Raw genomic sequence first — 18,667 nt, 5'->3', positions numbered from 1 at the left:
TATCTGATAGAGTGCCTGAAAAACTATGGATGGAGGTTTGTGACACTGTACAGGAGACAGGGATCAAGACCATCCCCAAGAAAAAGAAATGCAAAAAGGCAAAATGGTTGTCTGAGGAGGTCTTACAAATAGCTGAGAAAAGAAGAGAAGCTAAAGGCAAAGGAGAAAAGGAAAGATATACCTATTTGAATGCAGAGTTCCAAAGATTAGCAAGGAGAGATAAGAAAGCCTTCCTCAGTGGTCAGTGCAAAGAAATAGAGGAAAACAACAGAATGGGAAAGACTAGAGCTCTCTCCAAGAAAATTGGAGATACCAAGGGAACATTTCATGAAAAAAATGGGCACAATAAAGGACAGAAATGGTATGAACCTAACAGAAGGAGAAGATATTCAGTAAAGGTGGCAAAAATACACAGAAGAACTGTACAAAAAAAAGACCTTCATGACCCAGATATGCACAGTGGTGTGATCGCTCACCTAGAGCCAGACATCCTGGAATGTGAAGTCAAGTGGGCCTTAGAAAGCACCACTATGAACAAAGCTAGTGGAGGTGATGGAATTCCAGTTGAGCTATTTCAAATCCTAAAAGATGATGCTGTGAAAGTGCTGTACTCAATATGCCAGCAAATTTGGAAAACCCAGCAGTGGCCACAGGACTGAAAAAGTTCAGTTTTCATTCCAATCCCAAAGAAAGGCAATGCCAAAGAATGCTCAAAATACCGCACAATTGCACTCATCTCACACACTAATAAAGTAATGCTTAAAATTCTCCAAGCCAGACTTCAACAGTACATGAACCGTGGACTTCCAGATGTTCAAGCTGGTTTTAGAAAAGGCAGAGGAACCAGAGATCAAATTGCCAACATCCGCTGGATCATTGAAAAAGCAAGAGAGTTCCAGAAAAAAAACTACTTCTATTTCATTGACTACACTAAAGCCTTTGACTGTATGGATCACAACAAACAGCAGAAAATTCTTAAAGAGCTGGGAATACCAGACCACCTTACTTGATTCCTGAGAAATCTGTATGCAGGTCAAGAAGCAACAGTAGAACTGGACATGGAACAACAGACTGGCTCCAAATCAGGAAAGGAGTACATCAAGGTTGTATATTGTCACCCTGCCTATTTAACTTGTACGCAGAGTACATCAGGCAAAATGCTGGGCTGGATGAAACACAAGCTGGAATAAAGATTGCCAGGAGAAATATCAATAACCTCAGATATGCAGATGATACCACCCTTAAGGGAGAAAGTGAAGAGGAACTAAAAAGCTTCTTAATGAAAGTGAAAGAGGAGAGTAAAAAAGTTAGCCTAAAACTCAACATTCAGAAAACTAAGATCATGGCATCAGGTCCCATCACTTCATGGCAAATAGCTGGGAAAGAGTAGAAACAATGAGACGCCTTATTTTGGGGGCCTCCAAAATCACTGCAGATGGTGAATACAACCATGAAATTAAAAGATGCTTGCTCCTTGGAAGAAAAACTATGACCAACCTGCTGCTGCTACTAAGTCGCTTCAGTCGTGTCCGACTCTGTGCGGCCCCACAGATGGCAGCCCACCAGGCTCCCCCATCCCTGAGATTCTCCAGGCAAGAACACTGGAGTGGGTTGCCATTTCCTTCTCCAATGCATGAAAGTGAAAAGTGAAAGTGAAGTTGCTCAGTCGTGTCCGACTCCTAGCGACCCCATGGACTGCAGCCCACCAGGCTCCTCCGTCCATGGGATTTGCCAGGCTAGACAGCATATTAAAAAGCACAGACATTACTTTAAGGTCTGTCTAGTCAAAGCTACGGTTTTTCCATTAGTCATGTATGGATGTGAAAGTTGGACTCTAAAGAAAGCTGAGCGCCGAAGAACTGATGCTTTTGTACTGTGGTGTTGAAGAAGACTCTTGAGAGTCCCTTGGACTGCAAGGAGATCCAACCAGTCCATCCTAAAGGAGATCAGTCTTGAATATACATTGGAAGGGCTGATGCCCCTGATGAGAACTGACTCATTTGAAAAGACCCTGATGTCGGGAAAGATTAAAGGCAGGAGGAGAAGGGGACGACAGAGGTTGGGATGGTTGGATGGCATCACCAACTTTAAGTCTGAGTTTGAGTTAGCTCCAGGAGTTGGAGATGACAGGGGAGCCTGGAGTGTTGCAGTCCATGGGATCACAAAGAGTCGGACACAAGTGATCGACTAAACTGAACTGAATCCATGATAGCCTCTTCTCAAAGTTTTTGACTTAACTAATCTGCAACAATCTTTTTTCCAAAATGGCTTGCATTCACAGGTTCTGGGAGATATATCTTTGGTGGGGCCATCATTCAACCCACTGTAACTTTAGATCCAGCCCCGGGGTGATACAACTGTACTCTTTTCTGTGGAACCAGGAGAGAGATTTGCAGAAGTCCCCCTAGTGCTGCAAACAGGCACAGCCAACAGGGCAGAGTTCATTCAGGGATGAAGGGTGATTGCTGTCCCAGCAGGGAGTCTTAACATGCCCAGCCTCTTCTGCAAATCTCATTTCTGGGTGAGTAAAGAACCTGAGAAAGGGGTGTAGACAGTAGAGAGAGGTGTCAAGTCTTCTACTTTGGCCTGAGTTAGACCCTGACTTCAAACACCTTAAATTCAAACCTAGCTGCTGTGTGTCAGCTCCAGACAGGCCCTCCCCTCCATCACAGGGGGCTGCTGCCCGCCAAGCCTGCCCACACAGGCGGTCAGGAGCCTACATCTGCTTCTCTTCCTCCTCAGCTATGACCAGTTTTATCTTCCTTTCCAAATAAAAGATCAGACTTCTTTATCCTTTTATTATTCTAATTTGAATAATGTTTTTCTGCTTTCCTTAATTTTTTTCCAAGTCAAAAATCCATTTCTTGCTCTGACTTCAGTCTGATTTTTCAAGCCTTTGCAGTGTTTTAGAACTTCTCACTGATCTGGTCAGGCTGCCTCTCTTGGTGGCATTTTCCCCTTCACTTTCAGCAAAGATCCAGAGCTGTGCTTTGCTTGCCTCTCTTACCTTGAGCTCTGCATGCCTGGGGGTGGGGGTGGGACAAGAGACGGGGGGGCATGGCATGTCAGGTCTGTGTGTCCTCGTCATGCGTCCTTGGGAAATGGCTCCTCCCATACACTCTTGCCGGAGAAAGCAATGGCACCCCAACTCCAGTACTCTTGCCTGGAAAATCCCACGGACGGCGGAGCCTGGTAGGCTGCAGTCCATGGGGTCGCTAAGAGTTGGATACGACTGAGCGACTTCCCTTTCACTTTTCACTTTCATGCATTGGAGAAGGAAATGGCAACCCACTCCAGTGTTCTTGCCTGAAGAATCCCAGGGACGGGGGAGCCTGGTGGGCTTCCGTCTATGGGATCGCACAGAGTTGGACACGACTGAGGCGACTTAGCATACACCGTTGCTCTTTTATATATCTTTTCCCATGAAATTTTTTCTGCCATGCCTCTTTCACAAAGCTTGCTAGAAGCAGCTTGCTAAAAATAGGTTTGCTTTAGTGATTTCTCTTCTTCCTTGGAGCCTGAACTTTGCCTGTATGGTCGCTTTCACTGAAGCTCAGAAATCTGTTCCTTTTTTGCAAAAGCCAAATCAAGGAAGACACCCCCTCCTGGGCCTCTGCCTCCATTTCATTTCCAAGGTACTCACTGAAAGGAAGTGACCAGCTGTCAGGGGGTCTGGGTTGAAGGATCCCAATTCCATTCCATTTTGGGTCTTGACAACCTGGCAACTGATTTAAAGAACTGGCTTACAAACTTCACCAACTGTAATCTACAGTGGGACATACCATTTACTCACAGCATATGCATATAGGTTTGTATAAATTTTAAAAAGTTTTCAAAAATTGTATTTATCTTTAAAATGGATGGTACCATTCTCTATTCTATTTTTTTCTTTCCTTTTCCAGATGCTAGGTGCGACCCATTGATTTTATGATACACTAATAGGTCACAGTCTGCAATTTTGAAAAACACAGATTTAAAGAAAGCTGCCCCCACCTCTGCTCTTGGTTAGGAAGTCCATCAAACTCTGCTTTATTATTTATCTTCAGTTCACCTTCAAGGCTTTTTAGCTGCTGCTTCCTGATCCTATGATGAGGTGTATATTGATCCTAGAGCCTCTGCTTCCCTGCCAGCCTCTTTGAACAGCCAGCCTTGCTGCTTTCCAATCACAGTGTGTCATCACACTCCATCTCAGGCATGCGGGTGGAGGTACAGACATGGTCATAAATCAAAACCTCTAGAGCCGCTGTCTCACTGACCTTGCAAATATAAACAGGGCCACTTGTCCAGATCTCAGCCTCCTTCCTCCTTTATTTCTCTGCAGTCCTGCTTCTCAGTAGAAAATAAGAGCAGCCTCACAATGCCACTGGGACACTTGTTCTCCATTCAGGTCATTTCAAGTCCTACCCCCAAACCTTCTTTATTAGACTCAATAAACTGTGTCTCCACCAAATAGTCTTAGGACTATTAGGTTTACATCTCCTCCTCTCATAACAGGTTAGCTCATAAAAGCACTTGGAATTGCATCCTTCCTTAACACTGGAGGATGCTGAGCTGAGTTTACTGCGGCTTGAATTTTTGCATCAGCAGTCAAAACAGATGCATTGTGGGGTTGGGGAGGGGCATCTGAGCATAACTTCCCTCTTTTCTCAATCATAAAACCTCCAGCTTCTCAAAAGTGTACTGGGTCGTCTTCAAATGTGATCTCTCAGATTCACTGACTCACGAGCTGGAGTTTAGTCTTTACCACCAACAAGAACGAAGAACCATTTCTATTTTCAGATTTTAATTTCAAATATTCCCCTATCAAATGTAGAGCCTCAGAGTTTAAGTATATTTAGGGTTCCTGGTATTTGTCATGTGAAATCAAATCCACGCCCTCTGAAGTCAACATTATTTAGGGAAAATGCCAGGATCAAAGGCTCGCAGAAAGAGTACCCTGTGGGCATCCCGGGGGACGCCACCTGCTGAGCTCCTGACTCGGGTCTTTCTGCACACCTGACAGGTGAGGGCTTCTCCTGTATTTCTTTTCAGTGTGTGCCTGTCACCTCCCTGAATGCAGAGCCCTGGAGACCTGCAGAGGAACAAAGAAAACGGATCTCTGGGAGGATGAGGGGCCATGCTGGGAGGAAGTCCTTATCATCCCCACAGTAACACGAGAATTCTTGGCTAATTACCGTTTCAAGGCTTTGATTTGATCCCCCTCATCAACTCAAATCTCATTTTAAAATCATACTGACCCTTAGAGCAGGTTACAACAATAACAAAAGACCTATAACATTCAAGTCTAAAAAAAATAATAAAATAATACTGACCCTTAAGAAACAAGATAATTATTTTATTAACAATTAATAAATAAGGGCTTTCCTGGTAGCTCAGTGGTAAAGAATCCGCCTGCAGTGCAGGAGACACGGGTTCAGTCCCTGGGTCGAGAAGAGCCCCTAGAAAAGGAAACGGCAACCCAGTCCAGTATTCTTGCCTGGGAAGTCCCATGGACAGAGGAGTCTGGTGAAATATAGTCTGTGTGGTTGCAGAGTCAACACAGCTGAGGCTGCATGCACTTAATGCATTAATAAATAAAAAAGTAAAACTCCCCTAATAAGTATCATTGAAATGGAAATGTGACTCAAATTTAGATAAAATTTAAGACTCTGAATCTAGTTTTATGAAATATTGATATGTTAAAACTGAGACTGCTTATATATTTTGGGGATTAATCCTTTGTTGCTTCGTTTGCAAATATTTTCTCCCATCCTGAGGGTTATTTTTTAACCTTGCTTATGGTTTCCTTTGCTGTGCAAAAGCTTTTAAGTTTCTTTAGGTCCCATTTGTTTATTTCTGTTTTTATTTTTATTACTCTAGGAGGTGGGTCCAAAAGGATCTTGCTGTGATTTATGTCATACAGTGTTCTGCCCATGTTTTCCTTTAAGAGTTTTATAGTTTCTGGTCTAAAATGTAGGTCTTTAATCCATTTTGAGTTTATTTTTATGTATGGTGTTAAGAAGTGTTCTAATTTCATTCCTTTACCTGTAGCTGTCCAGTTTTCCCAGCACGAGTTATTGAAGAGGCTGTCTTTTCCCCATTGTATATTCTTGCCTCCTTTGTCAAAGATAAGATGGCCATGGGTGCATGGGTTTATTTCTGGGCTCTCTGTCCTGTTCCATTGCTCTGCATTTCTGTTTTGGTGCCAGGGCCATACTGTCTTGATGACTGTAGCTTTATGTTATAGTTTGAAGTCAAGGAGCCTGATTCCTCCAGCTCCAGATGAACCCATTTGCGGGGCAGGAATTTAGATGCAGATGTGGAGAACAGATGTGGACATACGCAGGGAAGGGAGCCTGGGACAAGATGCACACAAGCAATTATGTGTAAAACAGATAGCTGGTGGGAAGCTGTGGTGTAGCACAGGAAGCTCGGCTCTGTGATGACCCAGAGGGCTGGGATGGGGGTGGGGTGGGAGGGGGCTGAGGAAGGAAGGGATACATGTACATATATATAGCCAGTTCATATACATATAGCTAATTCACTTTGTTGTAGCAGAAACAAACATTGTAAAGCAATTATATTCCAATTTTTTTTAAAAAACTGAGACTGCCCTGAATCCTGGGCCCAAAATATCACCAGGGTCTGGAACAGTGTTCGGGCTTACTTTCATATTGGTGTTATTTTATTGTTGCCTCCCAACTGCAACAAATTGAGGTCAGCCACTGATATTTACTAGGTTCTGTATTACTATCAGGGAGAAGAATGCCTTGGCACTTGCTCAAAATTCACTACTTACTTAGTCCTTGAAATGGTGTTGTTGCTGTCATCTCCTGCAGCCTCACAGATTGCCCCAAAATGTTATGACTTAAGACAATAATTTTTTTTTTTTTTTTGGTCTTCTTTCTGTGGGTAGGGATTTGGACAGGATGGGGCAGCTTCTCTGTGTTTCATGGTGTCAGCTGGAGCGGCCCAAGAGGTGAAGGATGTTCCTCTAAAAGGCTCACCCACATGGCTGAATGTTGGCTAGGAGCTTGGCAGAGAGTGTTGGTCAATAGCATTTCCAGCTTGGTGGCTTTGGAGTGGTTGAGGTCATCTGACTTCTAATATGGAAGCTCAGGACTTTTGAAGAGAGAACACCAAGAGCCAGGAGCTACCCTTAAGGTTCAGATTCAGACATTGTAGTGTTACTTCCACCATATTCTATGTGAGAACAGTCACAGAAACCACCAAGATTCAAGGGAGGGGGACAAAGACTACCTCTGTGTGAGGGATGTCACAGATCTGAGGCCACCATAAGAAAATAATTTCTAACTGCGAGCATAGGCCTCCAAGATGCACACATCTTGACCTCAGAAGAGCTGAGAATGAGCATGGATACAAGATAGCCAGCACTTTGGATTTTCTCCTGGGTTTGATATTGGGTTTGCATCCCAGTGAAATGATGAGCCAGTAGCCAATACTTGATAAATACCATTGTGTTCTAACTATTGTACCTGCCACATTCCCTTAAATATGGTACTTCCCTGAGGACAAATTCAGTCAGTCAGTGAATCAGAAAATATCTATTAAGCAGACATTAAACTAGATTCTGGGAACCTAACAATTCACAAAATACTCTAACAGCACTAAGACTATTTTGCCACAGATGTGGTTTAATGAGTCTAATAAAGAAGGGTGGTCTCTGCCTCACAGAGGGTATGGTTTTTACAGGAAACAGAATTTATCAAATTATTTTGTAAATAAATGTAAAGTTACACTGATAGAAGTGCCACAAAGAAAAGGTGTGTGGTGCGATGAGAGGTGGAAAACAGGGAAAACTTCCCTAATTAAATGATGATTAAACTAAGATCTGAAAGATCAGTGAGGAGGGGGAGGACTGATTATCCAGGCAGTGGAAATTGGCTTTGGCAAAGTGCCTGGGCGAAAGGAAAATTGGTGAGGATGGAAAGCCTAGAAAATCAGTGTACTGGAGAGAAGTGTGTCCGAGGGAAACCAGCACAAGCTGAGGCTGGAGAGTAGAAAGAGACCAGAGACTGCAGGCCTTTGGAGACTATCAAGTTTGACCGCCAAGGTGGTATGTGGACACCCTGCCTGGTGCCTAGAATTCTGTCTATTCATCCAGTCACCCCTCTGTTCATCCATCTACCCATCTGTCCACTCACCATCCATGCAGTCAACCAAACCTGCCTGGTCACACACCTTCCATGTTTGTTTGAGGTACCAGGTTAAATATGACTGCTTAATCTGTATGACAACGGTCCATATAGTCAAAGCTATGGTTTTTCCAGTAGTCATGTATGGATGTGAGAGCTGGACCATAAGGAAGGCAGAGTGCCAAAGAATTGATGCTTTTGAACTGTGGTGCTGGAGAACTCCTGAGAATCCCTTGAACAGCAAGGAGATCAAACCAGTCAATTGTAAAGGAAATCAGCCCTGAGTATTCATTGGAAGGACTGATGCTGAAGCTCCAATACTTTGGCCACCTGATGTGAAGAACTGACTCATTGGAAAAGATGCTGGGAAGGATTGAAGGTGGGAGGAGAAGGGGGTGACAGAAAATGAGAGGGGTGCATGGCATCATTGACTCAATGGACATGAGTCTGAGCCAACTCTGGGAGATAAAGAAGAACAGGGAGGCCTGTGTGCTACAGTTCATGGGGTCGTAAAGAGTCAGACATGACTCAGCCACTGAGTAACAACACGTCTGTACATTTACGGCTGGTGTACACCCCCGCCGGGTGTCCTACTGTTTATTATCTTTACAAAGCAATGAGTTCTCAAAAAGCCTCTCTAGTTCTGGCATCCAGGATAATATCAGTATCCCACAAATCTCACTCTTAATATTCACACTCACTCCCCAGTTATGCTTATTTGAAAGGCATCTTCTGGTCACAACTTATACTTTGGAATAATCTATCACAGTTGCTCTTGGAAATCCCTCAGGAACTACCAGTGATGATGCCACATTGTGCTGACCTGCATGGACAGACAGATTTAGCCACATCCTGGGTAGAGACATTAGCTACTCCTTTCTTCTGTCGAAGACATTTCTTTCTTCATATCTTTGCTGGTTCTGACCACATCATTCTCCCAAGTGGGAAATCCAATGTGGGTGTCTACTACAAGGGAATTGTTCTGCTAATCAATTCAGCTAAATTTAGCACAACTTAGCTCCGTTCAGTTCAGCTGGACTCAGCTCAACTCAACCAAATCCGTGCAACCATCCATCCATGTTTTCAATAAGTACTCTTTAAGTATTTTCTGTGTCAACGTCTATGTTGGGCCTGGGGATCTAGCTGGGGTTTCTCCACCAGCCAATTCACCTCCCCTTTCCAATCAAAATAGTACCCATGCGTTGCAATGGATAGAAGACTAGACTCAGAGCAGGACTGTGCAATGTTTGAAACTTAACTATTTCACTTATTTACTGTTCAGGGCAATTTTTTTAGCCTCTCTATGCCACAATTTCCTCACCTTAAAGCATGAAAAATAAAGCCTATTTTGTCAGGATTATTACAAATTCGTAAAAGGCACTCAAAATGGTATCAAGATAACCAATCCCTTGGATTAACATTGACCAAGGAATATAATTTTGTTGTTGTTCACTCAGTCATGTCTGACTCTTCATGACCCCATGGACTGCAGCACGCCAGGCTTCCCTGTCATCACCAACTCCCCAAGCTTGCTCAAACTTATGTCCATTGAGTTGGTGATACCATCCAACCATCCCATCCTCTGTCGGCTCCTTTTCCTCCTGCCCTCAATCTTTCCCAGCATCAGGGTCTTTTCCGGTGAATCAGCTCTTCACATCAAGTGGTCAAAGTGTTGGAGCTTCAGCTTCAGCATCAATCCTTCCAATGAATATTTAGGACTGATTTCCTTTAGGATTGACTGGTTTGATCTCCTTGCAGTTCAAGGGGCTCTAAAGAGTCTTCTCCAACACCACAGTTCAAAAGCATCAATTCTTTGGTGCTCAGATTTCTTTATAGTCCAACTCTCACATCCATACATGACTACTAGAAAAACCATAGCTTTGACTACATGGACCTTTGTTGGCAAAGTAATATCTCTGCTTTTGAATATGCTGTCTAGGTTTGTCACAAGTCTTCTTCCAAGGAGCAAGCATCTTTTAATTTCATGGCTGAGATCTCCATCTGAAGTGATCTTGGAGCCCAAGAAAATAAAATCTGGCACTGTTTTCATTGTTTCTCCATCTATTTGCCATGAAGTGATGGGGCTAGATGCCATGATCTTAATTTTTTGAATGTTGACTTTTAAGCCAACTTTTTGACTCTCCTCTTTCACTTTCATCAAGAGTCTCTTTAGTTCCTCTTCACTTTCTGTCATAAGGGTGGTGTCATCTGCATATCTGAGGTTATTGATATTTCTCCCTGCAATCTTGATTCCAGCTTGTGCTTCATCTAGCCCAGCATTTTGCATGATGTACTCTGTATATAAGTTAAATAAGATGAGTGACAATATACAGCTTTGACATCCTCCTTTCCCAATTATGAATCTTTTGTTCCAGGTCTGGTTCTAACTGTTGGCTCCTGACCAGCACACAGGTTTCTCAGAAGGCCAGTAACGTGGTCTGGTGTTCCTATCTCTTGAAAAATTTTCCACAGTTTGTTGTGATTCACACAGTCAAAGGCTTTAGTGTAGTTAATGTAGCAGAAGTAGATGTTTTTCTGGAACTCTCTTGCTTTTTCTATCATCCAACAGTTATTGGCAATTTGATCTCTGGTACTTCTGCCTTTTCTAACTCCAGCTTGAAGTTCTCAGTTCACATACTATTGAAGCCTAGCTTGGAGAATTTTGAACATTACTTTGCTAGTGTGTGAGATGTGTGCCATTGTGCAGCAGTTTAAACATTCTTTGGCATTGCCTTTCTTTGGGATTGGAATGAAAACTGACATTTTCCAGTCCTGTGGCCACTGCTGAGTTTTCCAAATTTGCTGGCATATTGAGTACAGCATTTTAACAGCATCATCTTTTAGGATTTGAAATAGGACAGCTGGAATTCCATCACCTCTGCTAGCTCTTCTCAGTGATGCTGCCTAAGGTCCAGTTGACTTTACTCTCCAGGATATTTGGCTCTAGGTGAGTGATCACACCATCATGGTTATCTGGGTCATGAAAGTCTTTTTTGTACAGTTCTTCTGTGTATTCTTGCCACCTCTTCTTAATATCTTCCACTTCTGTTAGGACCATATCATTTCTCTCCTTTATTGTGCCCATCTTTGTATGACATGTTCCCTTGGTATCTTTAATTTTCTTGAAGAGATCTCTAGGTTCTCCCACTCTGTTGTTTTCCCCTATGTCTTTGCACGGATCACTTAGGAAGGGGCTTTCCTGGTAACTCAGATGGTAAAAAAATCATCCTGCAATGCAGGAGATCTGGGTTTGATCCCTAGGTTGGGGAGATCCCCTGAAGAAGCAAACGGCTACTCATTCCAGTATTCTGGCCTGGAAAATCCCATGGGGTCACAAAGAGTCAGACACAACTGAGCAAATTTCAATTTCATTTTTCACTAAGGAAGGCTTTCTTATCTCCTTGCTATTCTTTGAAACTGCATTCAGATGGGTTTATCTTTACTTTTCCTTTCACTTCTCTTCTTTTCTCAGCTACTTGTAATGACTCCTTACACCGCATTTTGCTTTTTGCATGTGTTTTTCTTGGGGATGATTTTGATCACTGCCTCCTTACAATGTTATAAACCTCCATCCATAGTTCTTCAGAAACTCTATCAGATCTAATCCCTTGAGTCTATTTGTCACTTCCACTGCAAAACTGTAAGGGATTTGATTTATTCATACCTGAATGGGCTTGTGATTTTCCCTACTTTCTTCAATTTAAGTTTGTGTTTGGCAATAAGTAGTTCATGATCTGAGCCACAGTCAGCTCCTGGCCTTGTTTTTGCTGATTGTATAGAGCTTTTCCATCTTTGGCTGCAAAGAACAAAATCAATCTGATTTTGATATTGACCATCTGATAATATCCATGTGTAGAGTCTTCTCTTCTGTTGTTGGAAGAGGGTGTTTGCTATGACCAGTGTGTTCTCTTGGCAAAACTCTGTTAGCCTATGCCCTGCTTCATTTTGTACTCCAAGGTAAAATTTGTCTGTTACTCCAGGTATCTCTTGACTTCCTACTTTTGCATTTCAGTCCCCTATGATGAAAAGGATATCACCTACAAGACCTTCTAGAACTAATACCAAAAAAGGAACATCATCAGGAAATTTCTAAACATTGCAAAGTAAAAAAGACCCTATTGGCTTCCACAGAGAGAAATTAGGTTAAACTATGCCAAAGCCTTTGACTGTGTGGATCACAATCAACTGTGGAAAATTCTCAAAGAGATGGGAATACCAGACCACCTGACCTGCCTCTTGAAAAATTTGTATGCAGGTCAGGAAGCAACAGTTAGAACTGGACATGGAACAACAGACTGGTTCCAAATAGGAAAAGGAGTACGTCAAGGCTGTATATTGTCACCCTGCTTATTTAACTTATATGCAGAGTACATCATGAGAGATGCTGGGCTGGAAGAAGCACAAGCTGGAATCAAGATTGCCGGGAAAAATATCAATAACCTCAGATATGCAGATGACACCACCCTTATGGCAGAAAGTGAAGAGGAACCAAAAAGCCTCTTGAAGAAAGTGAAAGTGGAGAGTGAAAAAGTTGGCTTAAAACTCAACATTCAGAAAACGAAGATCATGGCATCTGGTCCCATCACTTCATGGGTAATAGATGGGGAAACAGTGGAAACAGTGTCAGACTTTATTTTTTAGGCTCTAAAATCATTGCAGATGGTGACTGCAGCCATGAAATTAAAAGACGCTTACTGCTTGGAAGAAAAGTTATGACCAACCTAGATAGCATATTCAAAAGCAGAGATATTACTTTGCCAACAAAGGTCCGTCTAGTCAAGGCTATGGTTTTCCCAGTGGTCATGTATGGATGTGAGTGTTGGACTGTGAAGAAGGCTGAGCACCGAAGAATTGATGCTTTTGAACTGTGGTGTTGGAGAAGACTCTTGAGAGTCCCTTGGACTGCAAGGAGATCCAACCAGTCCATTCTGAAGATCAGCCCTGGGATTTCTTTGGAGGGAATGATGCTAAAGCTGAAACTCCAGTACTTTGGCCACCTCATGTGAAGAGTTGACTCATTGGAAGAGACTCTGATGCTGGGAGGGATTGGGGGCAGTAGGAGAAGGGTTTGACCGAGAATGAGATGGCTGGATGGCATCACTGACTCGATAGACATGAGTCTGAGTGAACTCCGGGAGTTGGTGATGGACAGGGAGGCCTGGCGTGCTGCGATTCATGGGGTCGCAAAGAGTTGGACATGACTGAGCGACTGAACTGAACTGAACTGATAAGGGTCAGGAAACATATTGACTTCAGACTTTTAAAATCAAAAAGATAAAGTACAAGTTTCCAGTTCTGGAAAAGATGGCAAACACACCCTCCACCCAGACTCTCCCATGGATTGCCCTTATAAAACCTGGACAGAAGGATACAGCAACTGTTTGAGGATTCTGAAAAGTAAATAGTAGCAGGCAGATTGAGGAAGAAAACCAGAATCCAAAGTATCACCACATCAGCAGTAAGTGTATCGTACTTTCCAATGGACTACACAGTCTTCACTCAGGCATGTGACAGTGATGGCTGCAATAGCCGGCAGTGCCTAAGAAAGGAAATATTATTCAGCAATAAGAAGGAACAAATTATTGACTCTATTATTATTATTATTCTATTATTGCAATAGATTAGATGACTCAGATTCATTTTGCTAAGTGAAATAAACCGTATCAAAAAGACTACTTTACCTTCTGAAAAAGGCCACACTTAGGGACAGAAAACAGATTGGAATTGCTAGGGGGTGAGGTATAGGGAGGGTTTGACTATAAAACAAATGAGGCATGATGGAATTTTTGTGGGAAAATGGTATCCATTAAGCCTTCTCTCTTTAAAAAAAATCCTCTGTAGATATAAAGGAAAGGGAAAACTAAGTGAAAAAGTCCCAAAGCTCACCATGACACCTGGAAAGAGAAGAACCCATCAGGGAGGAGGGAACCCACCACTATGCATGTATGTGTGACCCCATGGACTGTTGCCCACCAGGCTCCTCTGTCCATGGGATTTTCTGGCCAAGAATACTGGAGTGGGTTGTCATCTTCTCCAGGGACCCACTACTATATGGTCCTAAGCCTTGTTTCTTCCCTTCATTCACCATATTCCTCAAAGATCCCTTTGGACACCTCTGCTAAATTCTTTCCAGAGAACTAACATTTACCTAAGTGACTGTATTGCTTCCCTGGACTTAGGATGAGCCTGGATTTCTTGTATTCAGAATCAGGACTGTGCAGTTTATCACGTCTTCACACTTCCCTTGGTGCTGTGCCAGCCCTTCTTCATCAGCCCATGCCCTTTAAGCAGGCAGAAGATACGGTGCATGGAGGGAGTGGTGGCAGCCTACCCAGCCCAACAATCTAGCAGAACCCTGGCGGAAGCGCAGGTAGGGACATCGGATAGTAATGGTAACAGAGAAGCAGGGACAGGAAAAGAAGAAAGGAGCAGCAGTACGTCCGAGGGTAGGAACACACAGAGAAAGCACACATTAGAGTCAGTTCTCCCCAGTCTCTTCCCTTCACAACCCAGACTACCACGTCATCAAATATCAAGGCATCAATTCCGGTCTAAAAATAAGTAGGTGGCTAAGCCGTAGCATCCCCAGTGCTCTGCATTCTTAATCCCTTTATCGCCACTCATGGCTATAACTGGATCTAGGTTTCTTGTCTAAAAAGATGGCCTTCCATTCAGATACTCTCCTAAGTCATCTCACATGATATCCTCTTCTTTCAGGTACTCACTGGTCTCAGATGCAGAGACAGAAAGCATTTTCATGGATCCCATTCACCTCTCCTCAGCTGTTGCAGCTAAACAGATCATCAATGAAGGTGATGCCATCAGACGCTGGGTGGGAGGGTCCGCGAGTCCTCTGGAGACCCTCAGAACGGGCTCATTGGAAGGTGCCATGTGTTTCTCATGTGATTCCCACCCCATTAAGAGGAGCAGGTCCAAAGAAGGCAGTTCCTCCAACCCCTCCTCATCAACCTTCACAGAACAGAGTGGAAATTATTGTCTCAGGGTGAACAGTTCTCTAGTCAACAGCTGGGGAGGTAACTCCAATCTGCCGCTAGGGCCTCTAATCCAGTTTTTCAGTTAAACTCGGGGGTCCTGGTTATGCTACAGATGCAGACCTGAGAGCCCCCAAAATGGCTGGGAGCATCCACAGAGTTCTGTTCAAGGGCACGTCTATATTTAAACCTGCATTTCCACCAGAGATTAAAGACAGTTTTCACACTGAAGTATGAATGGGGAGGAGGTTTAAAAAAAAGATGGAATGGAAAGAGATGTTAATATTTATACAGGAAATTTTACAGCAGAATCCATACAATATTTCATTCAAGGATACTCATCCAGATTGGATGGAAATTTGGGCAATAATCTTTCACAATTTCATTCCTGTCCCTTCTCATGCCTTTGCCTTTGGTGTCTCTCTCACCTCTGATGGGGATAGTGAGGTAAGGCAATGCTATTAATGACACAGCCCCTACCTGGCCTTGAGCCTAATCTGGCATCCACAGCTGGTAGCCAGGATCACTTCCCTAGTGATGAGAACCAAACATACTACTCCTTTTCCATGTAACCCCAGGTCTTCCTTAGGCCCTAGACCCTTTGGGTCTCTGAGAACCTCTGGATCTCCTGTACACTTGGTGAGGAATGAGATACTTTACCTGATGTTGCTTGTTGGTCTGGGAATCCCAGGAGGTTCCATCTTCTCAAATAACTACTTTTTTTCTGTTTTCTTTATTGCCCTTCCTAGGGTTGCTATTTGGAGAAGGCAATGGCAACCCACTCCAGTACTCTTGCCTGGAAAATCCCATGGACAGAGGAGCCTGGTGGGCTGCAGTCTATGGGGTCGCTAAGGGTCGGACACGACTGAGCGACTTCACTTTCACTTTTCACTTTCACGCATTGGAGAAGAAAATGGCAACCCACTCCAGTGTTCTTGCCTGGAGAATCCCAGGGACGGGCGAGCCTGGTGGGCTGCCGTCTATGGGGTCGCACAGAGTCGGACACGACTGAAGTGACTTAGCAGCAGCAGGGTTGCTATTACCTCACTCCCAGTCAGGCCAAGGTGCATTTCAACTTTTTATTTATTCATCTTTGGCTGTGCTAGGTCTTTGCAGCTGCCCCGGCTATTCTCGTTGCGGCGAGCGGTGGAGACCCTTCGCTGCAGTGTGAGGGCTTCTCACTGCAGTGGTTTCTCTTGTTGCGGAGAACAGGCTCTAGGGTACTCAGGCTTCAGAAGCTGCGGTTCCCTGGCACACAGGCTTCATAGCTGTAGCACATGAGCTTAGTTGCTCCTCAGCATATGGGATCTTCCCGGACCAGGGGTCGAACCCATGTCTCCTACACTGGCAGGAGGATTGTGTACCACTGAGCCTCCAGAGAAGCCCTGGCCAAGGTGTCTTGACCCCAGCCTAGTTCTTTCTAAACTTCTCACAGCACCACTCTTAACTCTGGAAGTCCTTTGTCCCTCCTGAGTGGTTAGGAATATCCCCAGCAGCCCCTCCTGCATCATCTGTGCTCTGCGCTTCCCTTTCTGCTCCAGTCTCCAGGCTTCGTGTGTGAGTAAGAGTCCACTTTTAGGGGTAGTGAGAAAACCATGTGCTCTCTTTGAAAGCTTCACTGTCAGGTCTATCGGGTTCTAGGGACATTCAACGTTTATACTGAGACCTGAAAATGAGCAGTGCATTTTTTTTTTCAATCCTGGATCATATCTAGGCATTAAGTCTAAGCTTCAGTAGTCTCAGTGGCTGATGGGTGGTGGAAGAAGAAGCAAAGAATAAATTACAGAAAAAAGGAAAATGTACCAAGTGATCTTTCAAAACATTGCCCTACTCAGTAATGACTAGAGAGGTAAAAATGGGTGTGGAAGAACCTTCCCATTTCAGGAAAGTCTGCATATGCCACACATCTGACAGAGTGCAGAGGATTGTCTGGGCTTAACTGTCTTCTGAAGACACCTCCAGGAGTAGAAATAAATGGGAGGAACTGACGTGGCTGAGGTGTGGACTAGAAACCTAGGGAAAGTACCCGGTGGGTAAGGGACTGGGACATTTGTTTTAAACAGGAGGGGAAAGAACTCAAAACAACACCCTGCTATGTAAATAGCTGAGGGAAGGCCTAGCTGTATGTTTTAATGAGGCAATGGGGAGTCTTTTTCTCAGTGCAGTAAAAATATCTAAGTAGAAATCTTACTTCTCCTTGGAAGTAAGGAGAGAGAGAGGCTTTCACATTTGCCATTTAAGACCCCAGGAGAGCCCAAGTGGTGGAGAAAATAGGAACACTTCATCTATTTCTAAACAAAACAGAGCACTGGGATGGCAGAGGTTTCCTTCCTTCTGCTTTTGAAACAGAGATCAAAGAACATTTAGAGCTGAGACCTGGGAATGGGTGTGGGGCCCATCAGGTGGTGCAGAAATGAGGGAGGAGAGGAAAGGGAAGCTTTAGGGAAGTGAAGCACTCAGCCCTCAGCAGAACTCAGATCTCCTGGATCAACAGAACTTGAGCAGCAAGCCCAGTTTACACATTCCATGAAGAGCAAGGCCACATCTATTTGCCAAATGTGGCTGCACTCTTCACCCACATTTCACCCATGGAGAAGAGGTGGTGCTGGCAAGAGGTTATGACCAACATGGAGGACATCCGTTTCCTACTTACCTTCTTTTTCCTTCTCCTTGGTAACTAGACCATTCAGGTATGACCTAAATCAAATCCCTTACGATTATACAGTGGAAGTGAGAAACAGATTTAAGGGACTAGATCTGATAGACAGAGTGCCTGATAAACTACGGACAGAGGTTCGTGACATTGTACAGGAGACGGGGATCAAGACCACCTCCAAGAAAAAGAAATGCAAAAAAGGCAAAAATGGCTGTCTCAGGAGGCCTTACAAATTGCTGTGAAAAGAAGGGAAAGCAAAGGAGAAAAGGAAAGATATACCCATCTGAATGCAGAGTTCCAAAGAATAGCAAGGAGACATAAGAAAGCCTCCCCCAGTAATCAATGCAAAGAAATAGAGGAAAACAATAGAATGGAAAAGACTAGAGAGCTCTTCAAGAGAATTAGAGATACCAAGGGAACATTTCATGCAAAAATGGGCTCAATAAAGGACAGAATGGTATGGACCTAACAGAAGCAGAAGATATTAAGAAGAGGTGGCAAGAATACACAGAAGAACTATACAAAAAAAGATCTTCACGACCCAGATAATCACAATGGTGTGATCACTCATCTAGAGCCAGACATCCTGGAATTGGAAGTCAAGTGGGCCTTAGGAGCATCATTACAAACAAAACTAGTGGAGGTGATGGAATTCCATTGAGCTATTTCAAATCCTAAAAGATGATGCTGTGAGTGCTACACTCAATATGCCAGCAAATTTGGAAAACTCAACAGAGGCCACAGGACTGGAAAAGGTCAGTTTTCATTCCAATCCCAAAGAAAGGCAATGCTAAGGAATGCCCATACTACCACACAATTGCACTCCTCTCCCATACTAATAAAGTAAAGCTCAAAATTCTCCAAGCCAGGCTTCAACAATACAT

The 18,667-nt window shown here is 43.7% G+C and overlaps 1 protein-coding gene across 1 annotated transcript in view; it reads left to right on the top strand.

Moving 5' to 3' along the window:
* Window positions 1–18,667, top strand: part of STYXL2 (serine/threonine/tyrosine interacting like 2) — a 67,706-nt gene that overhangs the window by 9,894 nt on the left and 39,145 nt on the right. Inside the window, exon 3 of the mRNA XM_052636584.1 lies at window positions 14,853–14,947. Coding sequence (XP_052492544.1) covers window positions 14,853–14,947 — 95 coding nt within the window. The remainder of the gene's footprint in view (window positions 1–14,852; window positions 14,948–18,667) is intronic.

Source organism: Budorcas taxicolor, chromosome 3, assembly GCF_023091745.1.
Source record: "Budorcas taxicolor isolate Tak-1 chromosome 3, Takin1.1, whole genome shotgun sequence".
Lineage (NCBI taxonomy): Eukaryota > Metazoa > Chordata > Mammalia > Artiodactyla > Bovidae > Budorcas > Budorcas taxicolor.
This window is presented reverse-complemented; position numbering and strand designations above follow the sequence as displayed.